The sequence below is a fragment of the Squalius cephalus genome, assembly GCF_949319135.1.
Source record: "Squalius cephalus genome assembly, chromosome: 21".
Taxonomy (NCBI): domain Eukaryota; kingdom Metazoa; phylum Chordata; class Actinopteri; order Cypriniformes; family Leuciscidae; genus Squalius; species Squalius cephalus.
The window spans coordinates 10,339,019-10,353,640 of NC_137142.1; the positions used below are offsets into that span (position 1 = coordinate 10,339,019).

Below are 14,622 nucleotides of genomic sequence, written 5' to 3' on the forward strand. Positions count from 1 at the left end.
CAATAATAATAGTTTTAGTATACATCTGAAACAGAAGACTTATGTACAGATTTGTGCATTGTGTGTACAGCTCTATAAATAAAATTTGTATATGTATTTACACAAAAAAGCCTCTTGCTTCTCTCTCAAGTACTGAATGAATTATACAGCAGGTGTTAATTGCTGTTTTAGCTGTTTAAGCTGGAGATAGCATGGGGGAAAATTTTTTTTTTGTGCCTAGATGTTCTAGTGCGCAGAGATCTGTAACGTCTGCCTGACGGCAGAAGTGCAAACAGGTTTTGGCCGGGGTGGGAGGGGTCTGTGATGATGTTCCCTGCCCGTTTCTTCACTCTGGCATTGTACAAGTCCTGAAGGTTGGGGAGGTGTACACCAATGATCCTTTCAGCTGTCCTAACAGTCCGTTGTAGTCTTCTTATATCTGATATGCTGGCTGACCCAAACCAAACAGTTATAGAAGTGCACAGAACCGACTCAATAACAGCTGAGTAAAACTGAGTCATCTGCGCTTGTGGTAGGTTGAACTTTTTCAGTTGACGAAGGAAGTACAACCTCTGTTGGGCCTTTTTAACAATGGAGTCAATGTGATTGTCCCACTTCAGGTCCTGAGTTAGTCAGTTCAGGTCCTGGGTTAGTCTTTTATCATAAACAAGATGGCGGCGCGCACAGCCGCAGCGGCCAGGAACTCCTACAATGGGCATGGTTTTTTTCATTTTTTGGTGGTACTGTGTATCACGTCGCACATTTTCAGTACAGCGGCACTTCAGTACAGCCGCTCTGAACTCTTGTACCTGAGTACTGGAGTACACCACCTGTTAGCCGAGTACCTCATTCCTCTTGAGATCACCAGACCATCTACCGGGCCCCCCGCAGGAGCAGGCCGGCGAAGGAGGCGCTGTGAGCGGCGGCAGAAGAGGGGTAAGCGGGCTGGCGTATGGACCAGGCTAAAGGCTAATCCGTTCAAACCAAACCGTTCCTACAATCTTTCTCTCAAACGCCCGGTCGATCCGCAGCAAGATGGATGAGATCCGGTTACATATAGCAGCAAAGAGGACTATTTACAATTGTTGCTGCATGATTTTTACCGAAACCTGGCTGAACAACACCACTCCGGACGCTGCTATCGAGCTAGCGGGACGCACCGCTTACCGAGCTGACAGGACCGCCGATTCTGGTAAGAAGATCGGCGGGGGACTTTGCATCTACATTAACAACTTTTGGTGCACAAATGTCACCGTCGTGAATAGACTGTGCAGTCCGGAGGTGGAACTCATGCTGCTGAAGTGCAGGCCGTTTTATCTCCCGAGGGAATTCACTGCTGTTTACATCTGTGCTGTTTACATTCCACCGGACGCTAATGCTAAGCTAGCGCTTGCACAGGTTCACAACAGCATTAATAACAGCTTGGTAGCACACCCGGACAGTGTTTTTGTTGCCCCTGGGGATTTTAACCATGCTGACTTAAAAACTGTTCTTCACAAATTCCATCACAATGTGAAATGTGCTACTAGGGGAGATAAAACGCTGGACCAGGTGTATACTAACGTAGCAGAAGCATACAGGGCCCAGGCTTACCCCCACCTGGGTCTGTCAGACCATCTCTCCTTGCTGCTACATCCACGGTATACACCCAAGATCAAGAGCGCTGGGATTACAACCAAAACCGTGAGAACGTGGCCAGAGGACGCCATCCCTATGTTACAGGACTGTTTCCACCACACAGACAGGGATGTTTTCAAGGGGCAGGGCACGGACACTCGTGAATCATTGGATGAATATACCACCACTGTCCTGAGTTACATTAACTTCTGTGTGGATAATGTTACGTCTTGGAAACATTTCCGTGTGTATCTCAACAGGAAGCCTTGGATGACACACGGTGTTGAACATCTGATCCGAGCTAGGGATAGAGCGCTGGGTTTTAGGGACCCTGATTTATACAGCAGAGCCAGGGCTGCATTAAGGAAAGGAATCAATACTGCCAAACAACAACACCGGAGACGTATTGAAGCCTGTTTTAATAACTCTGCAAACCCCAGGCAGGTATGGGAGGGCATCAGGGCCATCACGGACTATAAGAGCAAATCAACATCTCGAGCACAAGAACACCTACGCGAGACTCCTCTTTGTCGACTTTAGCTCGGCCTTTAATTCAATCCGGCCGTTCAAACTCCGAGCCAAACTGCACCACCTTGGCTTTAACAACTCGCTGTGCAATTGGATTGGGGACTTTTTGACAAATCGAACACAGAGTGTTAGAGTAGGCAAGCACTTGTCCTCCACCCTTTCAATCAACACCGGGGCTCCCCAAGGGTGTGTGCTTAGCCCTTTTCTCTACACTCTATTCACACATGACTGCTCTGCTTCTCTTTATTCCAATCTCATTGTTAAATTTGCCGATGACAAAACAGTGCTCGGACTCATCAACAACAACAATGAGGCGGATAACCGGACTGAAGTGCAACATCTAGCGTCATGGTGTGTCAATAATAACTTGTCCTTGAACATCAAAAAGACCAAGGAGATCATTGTGGACTTCCGCAAAAGCAGACCCAATCACTCTCCTCTCTCTCTATTGGCAATGAGGTGGTAGAGAGGGTGCCACATTTCAAATTCTTGGGAGTATCTGTGACCGAGGACCTGTCCTGGGGAACCAACATCACCTCAGTGATAGGGAAGGCCCAGCAACGCCTCTACTACCTGAGGCAACTGAGGAGCGTCAGGATTCCAAAACAGCTGATGGTCAACTTTTACAACTGTGCCATCAACAGCGTTTTGACATATGGTTTCTTAGTGTGGTACTCCAGCTGCACTAAGGCCCATCAGCAGGCACTCCAACGAGTGGTAAAAACAGCGGGTAAAATCTGAAGAAAGTGCACAACATCCTGCGAGACCGGCATAACCCGGCCCATCACCTGTTCCACCTGCTGCCCTCAGGGAGAAGGTACAGGTCCATTGTTGCCAGTAAAGCCAGACTGGCTAACAGCCTGTACCCTTACGCAGTGAGGCTGCTTAATGATGCCCTTTCCCCCTCTCCTCCCCCCTCCCATGGACAGTAAACCATACCCCACTCTGTAATAACTGTGAACTGGACTTTGCATTGTTGCATTAACTACATCTATATCCAACTCTGACCATACTCTCTGTTCTGGATGCCTTTTAAGTTGTTTTGTAAAGCCTCTTGCTGCTACCAAGAGTGAATGTCATTGGTTCTGTGTCTTAACAACCATATACTTTTGATGTGCCATGTTTACACAGGGGTATTTATTATTATTATTATTATTATTTGAAGGGGATCTGCTCTGGTGTTAGTGCACTTTAATACATACCATGTACTGTTGTTGTATGCTCCAACACAATTTCGTTGCTGTTCTTTTGAATGACAATGACAATAAACGTGAAACTTGAAACTTGAACTTGAACTTGAGAGATGGTAGTGCCCAGGAACCTGAATGACTCCACTGCTGTCACAGTGCTGTCCATGATGGTGAGAGGGGGGAGTGCAGGGGGGTTTCTCCTAAAGTCCACTATCATCTCCACAGTTTTGAGCGTGTTCAGCTCCAGGTTGTTATGACTGCACCAGACAGCCAGCTGTTCAACCTCTTGTCTGTAAGCAGACTCGTCACCGTCCTGGATGAGGCCAATGACTGTGGTGTCGTCTGCAAACTTCAGGAGCTTGACGGAGGAGTCTTTGGAGGTACAGTCATTTGTGCAGAAGGAGAAACGCAGTGGGGAGAGAACGCACTCCTGGGGGGCACCAGTGCTGATGGTAAGGGTCCGAGATGTGACTTTTCCCAGCCTCACTAGCTGCTGCCGGCCTGTCAGGAAGCTGATGATCCACTGACAGATGGAGGAGGGCACAGAGAGCTGGGTTAGTTTATTCAGGAGGGTATCTGGGACGATGGTGTTGAAAGCGGAGCTGAAGTCCACAAACAGGATCCTTGCATAAGTCCCTGGTTTGTCCAGATGTTGGAGGATGTAGTGCAGTCCCATGTTGACTGCAATCGGTCTGTAATCGTTAAGTCCAGATATTTTAGGTTTCTTGGGTACCGGGATGATGGTGGAGTGTTTGAAGCAGGAGGGGACTTCACACAGCTCCAGTGATCTGTTGAAAATCAGTGTGAAGATGGATGACAGCTGGACAGCGCAGGCTTTGAGACAGGCTGGTGAGACACTGTCTGGGCCTTTGGCTTTCCTTATCTTCTGTTTCCTGAAGACTCTGCATACATCCTCCTCACTGATCTGAGGTGCAGGCTGAGAAGTAGTAGGGGGGAGGGAGGGGGGTGTTTATGGTTGTGTGTAGAGACGGTCAGAGCGGGTGTGGGGTGTGAGAGCAGGCTTTTCAAATCTACTGTAAAATACAGCGCACTGTCCGGTATGGAACCATTCAGCCATGTTTCTGTGAAGCAAAGAGCAGCCGAGTTTGAAAAGTCCTTGTTTGTGCGGGTGAGAAGTAGTAGTTCGTCTGTTTTATTTGCTAGAGAGCGGAGATTTGCCAAGTGAATGCTCGGCAGCGGAGTCCTGAATCCGCGCTGTCGAAACTTCACGAGCGCGCCCGCGCGTTTCCCTCGTTTGCGTCTTTTGAAGCACTTGTACAGGATTGCAGCTCCGCCAACTAGGATGCCAAATAAAATGTCGGAATGCTCAAAAGTCGGCAAAATGTCATTTGGTGTGTTGTTCCTGATGTCTAGGTGTTCGTTCCTAGTTAAACTGATGGGGAAAAGGTTACATAAAACAGGACAAACAAACAAAAACAGTAAAAGTACTGAGGAGCTCAAAACCGAAGCAGCCATCCGCGGCGCCATTTTGGTTACAATAGAAAGAGGCGTACGCCAATTCCAACGAATAAGTTGTGATTTATAAAAACAAACTTGACGGGAAAATTTGCGCATCTGCACGCAAACTCTGACCCATGCGTACAAACGTTTTGCAGATGGAGCAGTTTGGCGACACCGATGGTGAGCTGGAGTTAATTTTTGGTTACTTTTAGACAGAAAATCTAAAGAAAATTATACATAAAGATAATACAAATATAATTTCACTCACCAAGCCTATCACTAATATCCATCCCTTCTTAAATGTCTACGCCAGTGAGCGCGCTGAGCCGTTTAGTGAAACTGACACATATTTATTGGCAGATGAAGTAAAACCGTAAATCTTCATCATGAGTCCTAATCATAAATACAGTGCATGTTCACAATAACAGTTTATATTAAAGGGGTCATGAACTGGATTGTTTTATTATTTTATAATGTTGCCTGGGGTGCCCTTATAATGTTAGTATGATTTTTACATCAAAAATTGTCATCATTTATAAATAAAAGCCATTTTTCCCAGCCTGATTTCAGCCTTAGATTTGAACGCTCCGTTTTAAGGGGCGTGTCTGCTGTGAGACTGCAGTGCAAACGCCCACTGCTGTGATTGGCTGACATGCTTGCATATGAAATAGCTAGTATTACATGAACTCTCTCGAAAACTTTTACTACGTTTTTACTATTACAGCTATCGAGATTAACAAATCGTGAAAAGTATCGTTTAAAGCATTATATTTAAATCTATTCCATCACATGAAAGGTTGCAGCATGATGAGCACTGACTGAGCAGATGACAGACAGTCTGTTGATCGCGTGAATAAAGATCTTATCATTGCAACGCAATTTTTGCACTCTCACAAATGCTTACACCAAATCACAATGCAAACACGATGTGAGTACACAGTAAGAGCTTCGTTGTGTAGTGTAACAGTGTCATTATGTCATCACGAGTTTGGTAAGTGTCCAGCTTGGGCGAAAGGGATCGTTCTTTGATCGCTTTCTGTATATAATTTAATAACAGTTTAAAAAAGATTATTTTCATAATACTACGAGAAATGATGTGAAGTTGATCGTTTAGTCACTGATGCATAAACAGTATTGAACGATTTTAAGAGAAATATCTGAACTTGAATAATTACACCGAAATCACTGATCGCAGATCAGGCATTAGAATACACATGGTTACTTACATGTTGCTGGCAGATCCGTGTCGGGAAATTGTGATTGACTGATTTAATAAAGTTTAACCATGCTGGTGGAATCCGAAGGAATTCTTCCACAAACAGGCACTGCACAATATTTAGTAAACAGCATGTTTATTGCTTGTAAGTAGCCGGTTTAGCAATCATCATGTCGTCCTATGTTATTTAGCATGTTAGGGCGAATCGGTGGGCGGGGCTAAACAGGCCGTGTTGAAGTAGGCGTTGATCTTCTTTTGTGGAGGCGGTGTTTTATCCTCTTTGACGTCATAGTTCCCCACTTTGAAAAACGAGTCGTTTGCTGAGCCTGATGTCTATAAAAGCTTTTATTGGACTAACAAGGTAGTTTTCAGTTCTGAAACTTACAGGATATTATTATAGTATGATGATCTCTTATATGTCAAAAGCTCAAGGAAATTTTGATTTCTCAGTTCATCACCCCTTTAAGAATGATTTGAACTATGTTTTACTTCTGATATAAACATTTAGATTAAATATGCCGTTCTCATTAATGGAATTAAACACTTAAACTATATGAAATCATCACTGAGAAGTTACAACATTTTTTATATTCAATAAATAGAAATATTTGTTGTGGATGCAATCCTTTTGAACACTTTTCCTCGGGTATGCTGTGTTTTAATGTTTTAACTACAGAGATAATTGCTTATCATGATAATAGCAGATTGTCTGAGAAAATAGTTTCATGCAAATATGCACAACAAGGTCTATCTGTTTCCAATAAAAATATAAATCAATTAAAAATACTATTTACACTATTTGATTTATTTATTCAAAAACAAGGCAAGGATAGGCTACTAAATGATTTTTTATCAATGTAATGTGACGGCACATCCGTATTTCATATTTTCCTAATGTCAATGTCATGTTATCACGTGGATGAATAATCATATGCAAATTATATGCAGATGAGGATATGCATAGTAAAACTAGGCGTTGTAAGCTCCATATATGGTTATTTCGGGGAGGAGATGCATGTGCGCACAATCTTCCGCTGACTGGGATTTATAAAGTGAATTCTGCGTAGGTTCTGGTGTACGAACGGTTTTATAAGTCTGAATATTTTTTGGCGTACGCCATTTTTGGCTTTCGGGCGCACGTACACTTTTAGTAAGGATCCTATGCATAGTTTTATAAATGAGACCCCAGGTTTGGGACAATTAACGCGTGGCTCCTTTAGACGTTTTGTCCAGAACATGCGGAAAATTCACTTTATAAATCCCAGTCAGTGGAAGATTGTGCTCACATGCATCTCCTCCCCAAAATAACCATATATGGAGCTTACAATGCCTAGTTTTACTATGCATATCCTCATCTGCATATCATTTGCATATGATTATTCATCCACGTGATAGTTGGTACAAGACATTAGGAAAATATGAAATAAGGATGTGCCATCACAATACATTAATAAACATCATTTAGGAGCCTATCCTTGCCTTGTTTTTGAATAAATAAAGCAAATAGTGTAAAATACATTTCAGATAAAGTTTTTCTCAATATTTTCTTCTAGCCAAATAGTATTTTTAATTGATTTAGATTTTTATTGGAAACAGATAGATCTTGTTGTGCATTATTCACTCTCAGAAAAAAAGGTACAAAAGCTGTCACTGTGGCGGTACCTTTTCAAAAGGTACACCTTTGTACCTAAAAAGTGCATTTTAGTCCCTCAAAGGTACATATTGGTACCAAAAGTGTACATATTAGTACCTAAATGGTACATATTAGAACCCTTTTGAAGGGTACTGTCCCAGTGACAGCTTTTGTACCTTTTTTTCTGAGAGTGTTTGCACGAAAATAATTTATCAGACAATATGCTATTATCATGATAAGCAATTATCTCTGTAGTTAAAACATTAAAACACAACATGCCAGAGGAAAAGTGTTCAAAAGCATTGCATCCACAACAAATATTTCTATTTATTGAACATAAAAAATGTTGTAACTTCTCAATCATTTCATGTAGTTTAAGTGTTTAACTCCATTAATGAGAATGGCATATTTATTCTAAATGTCTATATCAGAAGTAAAACATAGTTAAATCATTATTTTATTTATTTAAACTGTTATTGTGAACATGCACTGTATTTATGATTAGGACTCATAATGAAGATTTAGGCTACGGTTTTACTTCATCTGCCGTTAGATTCACTAAATGGCCCAACACGCGGCGTGGCGCATAGCCTACGAAGGGATGGATATTTGCTTCAAGTGATTGCTTGGTGAGTGAAATTATATTTGTATTATCTTAATGTATACTGGTATGTATAATTTTCTTTAGATTTTCTGTCTAAAAGTAACAAAAAAGACATTTAAATCCAGCTCACCATCGGTGTCGCCAAACTGCTCCATCTCCAAAAAATTTGTACGTATGGGTCAGAGTTTGCATGCAGGTGTGCAAATTTTCCCGTCAATTTTGTTTTTATAAATCACAACTTATGCGTCGGAAGTGGTGTAAGCCTCTTTCAGGGCCTGTTTTGTGCGTACGCAAAAGTTATAAATGAGGCCCCTGGTCTATACAATCTATAATCAGTGATTACCAAAACAGCTTGGTTACCAACATTCTTCAAAATAGTTGTGTTTTGGGTGAACTATCCCTTTAACTTTGACTTGGAGGCTCTTAATTGCAAAAACATTATAAGAAAATAACTGAGGATAGACGTGCATCCCGCGAGTGTGTGGGAGCCTTTGAAGTACACTCTTCCCCACTGGAAGTTAAGAGACCCTCTTTTGCTTCCATCTAGTCTTCTGTTACAGCTATGACAACATGATTGGAGCCAAATTTCATCCATGTCTGCATTTCTTACAACCTGTATGAGTGTATAAAGCAATACAGGTAATAACTGCTTGCATTTGCAGTTTCTTGGTGATGTAGTGCAGTTTCTCGGTTCGGCACCGAGGAAGCTTGTATCAAAAAAACAAAACATCACACACTGAAGCAGTGTATCGGAGCTTGATTCGTTTTGCCATAACCATGTGATCTGTGACATCCGAAGCTTCGTTTCCACACACAGTGACATGACTGCTTCAGATTCAGATTCAAAAATAGCGCAAACCCCTTCGAGTGTCATACCCTTCGGTAGTAGTAAAAAAAAAAAAGAAAAGAAATAGACTTAGCCCTCACACTGTTGAACAAATCCTGTTCCTTAATAAAAAACATTAATTTATTAAAGTACCCACAAAATAAAATGTCATCTCCCCAGTTCACAAGCACTTCACCATTCCACAACATTTTTTTTTTCTTCTTTTTTTTTGATTATATATGCCTACATGAGCCTTGCCTATGAACTCGTATGATTAGGACTGAGGCTAAAGTTTATGTGAATAAGGCTGCATTTGTAGATCAAAGCAGATTCATAAGAATTGTGTCTGTACAAGTGACTTAGTCCCAAGAACTACATCAACACTAACACTTGAATTATGAGGATTAATTGTATTGCTTTGTGGTTTACAGAGCAGAAAGTGATTTATATAAAAAAAAAAAAAAGGTCTTCTGGGACAGAAAGGCAGCTTTTCCACCTTTTGACCACAAGATGCCGTTAGTGTGCAATGTGTTGAAGAGCTTCGAGTAATGAACAATTTTATGATACAGTCGAGGGGGAAAGCCCCAGTGCTTCATTTCACCATCACTAGATTCTTGGTGGTCTGTTTAGCTCAAGCTGTTACAAGACAATTTGCAAAAACAGTTACACAGAATCGTAATTATGGATAAACAATAAGAAAATGTCAATTGTTGTTTGTATAATAGTATGTTAATGTCACGGTTTGGTTCAGATGATGAAAAAGGTTCAAAAACAGGTTTCTACAAACAAAAGGTTCTTTAATAAAACAAACACAGGTAATCCAAATGCAAGAAGGCAAAGTAACATAGTGTCTACACACAAACAATACCAGACAACAACAACTGAATGAAAAGGAGGAACTTAAATACATGGTGGTAATGAGACAATGACAAACAGCTGAGATGATTAATGAGTGTCCATGACAACTAACGATTGGTGGGAAACTAGGAACAATGGAAACATAAGAAACAGGTGACTGATGAATGCAAACTAAAAGTCCATGAAAACAAAACTAAACACACAGATCGTGACAGTTATGTAATATTGATATAACTATATATGAAGATAATTATAACATAATAGATTAATCTTATGTTTTCCACATATTTAATACTTTATATAAAAAATAAATAAATAAATATATATATAACTATATATATGTATTTATATATATATATTTGTTTTGTTTTTTAAATAAAGAATTAAATTGTTTTTTTTTTAAATATGCGGCTTTAATTTATTTTATTTTATTTAATAATTAGGTTAAAAGTAGATAATGTACATGGCATGATGTATTATATACAAATTCTGTACTATATGCATCAGAATAAAAAAAAAATATATATATATATATATGTCCAAAAATATAATACAGTAGTCAACATTTGAAGTGGATCAAAAAAGTTAATCAAAGTTGTCCTAAGACAAGAACGGGTATTGTTCAAAATTCATGTATAACTTTAATGAAAGGTTTTGATCCACTTCAAATGTTGACTACTGTAGAATGTATATATGTAAATGTATTAAAAATAAACTTGACAAACAACACTGTAATGAAAAAGTAATTGTAGCAGTAACACTGCACTGATGCTCATAAAACCCCTATCCATTCTCAATCACTTCCGGTGGGCATACTGTCCCGTCGGCTCATCTGTAGCTTCATAAATCCAGTCTGGTTTATAGCTTTTTTCAAATAATTGCGGAAGACAGAGCTAGAGAAGCAATAGATGACCGGGTCCAGAACACTGTTTAGGTAGGTAAAGGCTATGGACATAGAGAACAACTGACTGGTGAGATTATAAGCTTCACAGTACTTATCTCCAAGCTTTTTAAAATAGAGTGCTGTCAATCCTGTTCCAATGCTAGGGAAGAAACAGAGGACAAAAACCCCAACGATTACTAGCACAGTTCGAATAGCCCTTTGCCCTCTCTTGTCCTTGTCCATCTGGCGTGACCGTAGGATACATGCAATACGCACAGAGCAGAAGACCAGAAGTATTAGAGGCACAAAGAACTCTAAAATAAACACTGCATAATGCAGGTGGATGCCTAGTGGTGTTTTCTCATAGTTACTGAAGCTCCTACAAAGAGAAACGTTATTTTCCACACTCAGAAGATTGTTGGCCAGCAAAGGGATCCTTAGAGATATCACAACACCCCAGATGAGGCAGGCAACCCCAGCTGCTTGTTTTGTGCTTATGTGATTCATTTTGTGATGTGGATGGACCACTTTGAAGTAGCGGTCAACAGCCACGGCGGTCATGAAGGCAATGCTGGCCGAACGATTGACTGACAGCATAAATAGGTTGGCCCGACACCATGCGTCTCCAAATATCCACTTTTCGCCACGTATGAAGTTGTCAATACGGAAGGGCAGACTCACGAGAAGCAGAAAGTCAGACAAAACAAGGTTGAAGAGGAACATGACGTTGGCCCTTAAAGACTTAAGGTTTTTGCTGAAGACTGATAGTGCCAAAAGATTCCCAGGTAGGCCGAGTAACAGCTCGATGATGAGTAGAGGAGGAAGGACGGATGCCACCAATTTCTGAGTTGACCTACCACAGTGATGTGCAGTGGCGTTGGGTGTCATGGTAGTTCAACAGTCAGATTTGCTGTGTAGTTTCTGTAAATACAGTTGACAGTTTAACACAATTCTCCAACAGAAATACAGTTATACAGAATACAACATTCTGCTGTCACCTCAGGAACACATTTCTAATTGGATAAAATGATGGTATTACAACTAACTTGTTACAACACTCTCACGCTCCCCTAGTAGCAGTAGAAAACTTGTTGCAACAATGGAGGATGTTTGTGGTATACAAGGAAGTGTGTCTTCCTGCTTAGTGTAAAAATGCTGAAGCAGTTTCATAAACTAGAAGTTAGAAGTACTGTTGCATGAGCACCCACAACTTACACCAAAGTGATCATGCAATTTTAAGCCTTTAAATCATGCATGGCATCCACAAAAGTTGACAGATTTTTAACAGACAATTTATCCATTTAAGAACGGACGTTTAAACCATTATGCATGATTTACTTTTATCCTTATACATTATTCTATGGCACTGTCAGGTTTCCAAGCCCCATTTTTTACATAGTAAATACATTTAACTTAACATTTAAAAAATTAAAATATTTGAGTCCAACTTCTAAGCAAATAATGTTTTAACTTACCAGAGTTCGCTACAGATTAGTTTTCTGATTCAGACTCAGATGCAAGCACAGAGTGTAAATAAGGTTGTCTCAGTTCAAGTTCAATGTTCTCATTTGAGGGTAATGACCGCCCAGAGCTTGTCTTTAAGCAAGCTTCCTCTTGTCATAGTGACATCAAAATGGAAGAGTGAAGTTTAACTGATACTGATTTCTTTGTGTGTAGAGTGTGGCTGCATGCTGCAGTATACACACAATGATGGCATTAATAAAAACAATCTGTCTTTAATGAATAAATCCAAAATGGAACACTCAGGAGATCACAAGGATAAATACAGCATAGTGTAATCACATAAACCAAAACAAGACTGAATACTGAACAGAGGAAACTAAGGGCTTAAATACACAGAACTATATGAACAAATCTAGAAACAACTAATGGGATCAGGGAAAATGAACCCTAAACAGTGAAAATAAACAACCAAACATTACCCTGAATCTCTTTCTTTCTTTCTTTCTTTCTTTCTTTCTTGAAACCTGCTAAGAAAATTATGAAATGTTAAACTCGAATTACAAAACAGCTGTACTAAAACTTTACCATATAAATCATGTTTTATTTTGTCCTATACTTGCAGGAAACAGCAATCATTTGTTTCCATTGTGAAAAATGATTACAGTTTTCAAATAGATTGCATGAACTCTCCCCCCAGATCCGCCCCAAACTCATGGCATTGGTTGAGCCAGAGTTGCTTTGTTGTGCTGGTCAAGATGTTCAAACAGAGATGTTTTGCTACAGAGCCACAGTCTTTACACCTTTTACACACTTTGATGGTATGACTGTGGTTACTTTCCAATCACTTATAATTTGTATCTTTTCTTTCTGTGTGCGCGCAAATTTACAGTGATCCCCATTAATCAGTCATTTGACTTTTTTATTACAATGGCAGCTTTTCTTTGTTGCTTTTCTTGGCATGAACTAGAGCTATTATTTAGCATGATGTTTCTAGAAGAAAATAGCGTCACAGTGCAGCTTTAGTAAATTCAGTGATGGTAAATTTTTGTTGTAAAAAAGTTATTAATTTAGTTAATTTATATATATAGCCGCTCTGGAGAAAACTGTGACGTCATCGTCCAGCTCAGTTCAGTTCTCATATAATGGTGTCATTGCAGGCAGATCAATAATATAGTTGAATGTTAAATTAAATGTCCCCAACTAAGTAAGCCAAAAGCCAAAGGTGACAAAGGCGAAAAAAGGTGACAGTGGCAAGGAACCAAAACTGTGGCACTATGGGGAAACTCCCAAAACATTCTCCCCAAAAATGCTGAAGCCTGACTGATTTCATCTGAATAGCCATTGTCGCTTGCGCACCCGCTTTATAACTCGGCGCCAGGTTGGATTTACTGTATATGGATTTGTCAACTCTAAACCTACTCTGAAACTCAGAGTTTGTTCAACTAGCTTTATGCAACAGGCCTCTGGAATATTTGCTATAATGATTATATTTATATACTTGTATAAATATTTTTTTCCTTCCATCATGCTCTTATTAATTAAATTGAAGTAATGTTTTGTCAGTTTCGGAGGTAAACAAGGTCAGGGTTCACTGTAAGAAAAAAAAAAATCAGTATAAAAACAGAAAAGGTACTAGTAATTTTCTGCCAGGATATAGTTTATAGACATTTCCTTTGCCCTAGAACCCAACACAATGCAAATCATGGTTACAACTCCAAATCAATGTGGAAAATTCCTTCGTATTAACAGTTCATTGGGCCCTAGTTTTACAGACTTTTTAGAGTTGTTGTTTCTACTTGCAGACATCATTATTACAGAGCAGATTTTACTCTTAAAGTCAGCCTGCATGTAACATTTGTATTATTTAGACAAAATGACCAGAGTCTCAGATCAGTTTAACACATGCGGGTCTCCACTTTATTATTTTCTCACCCCCAAACCCCCAGCTTCACATACCACTCCGTTCACCCACTGCCCCCTAGAGCATATATTCAGGAACTCCCAAACATATATGGAATTACGAGTCTTTATTCAAACTTGAATATTACATCCCCCTTCTTTGAGAGCTTGGCATACTATGTCAATGAACACAATGTGGCAACTGTGCAACTCTTTAAGATATAACATATCAGTGCCACAACCAGCATAAAGAACGAAAAGTAAACGACATAATTATATCAACGATAATGACAAATTATTGTTATTATTTTTTTTATATATAGGGCAGCGATCCGCCTACACCCTTTACAGTTATAGATCAAGGACGACTCTTGGTTTCACTTCACGTCCGGATCTGGTAACGTAAAGTGGAGCAACAGAGTCAGTGTTCTTTGTGTCTGTCTGCTTAGGTTGATCCATGGGCA

General features: G+C 40.0%; 1 protein-coding gene across 1 annotated transcript; it reads right to left on the reverse strand.

Annotated features, from left to right (window-relative positions):
- Positions 1–10,530: 10,530 nt before the first annotated feature.
- Positions 10,531–12,362, reverse strand: hcar1-3 (hydroxycarboxylic acid receptor 1-3). The gene is made up of 2 exons (XM_079855930.1): positions 12,271–12,362; positions 10,531–11,716 (listed from the first exon to the last, which is right to left on the reverse strand). Exon 2 carries the CDS (start codon positions 11,681–11,683, stop codon positions 10,706–10,708), a length of 978 nt encoding a protein of 325 aa, XP_079712056.1. The 5' UTR covers positions 11,684–11,716; positions 12,271–12,362; the 3' UTR covers positions 10,531–10,705.
- Positions 12,363–14,622: the final 2,260 nt, after the last annotated feature.

What these genes read in the sequence shown, in the direction of transcription:
- hcar1-3 (XM_079855930.1), bottom strand. Translation starts at nt 11,683, where the DNA reads ATGACACCCAACGCCACTGCACATCACTGTGGTAGGTCAACTCAGAAA.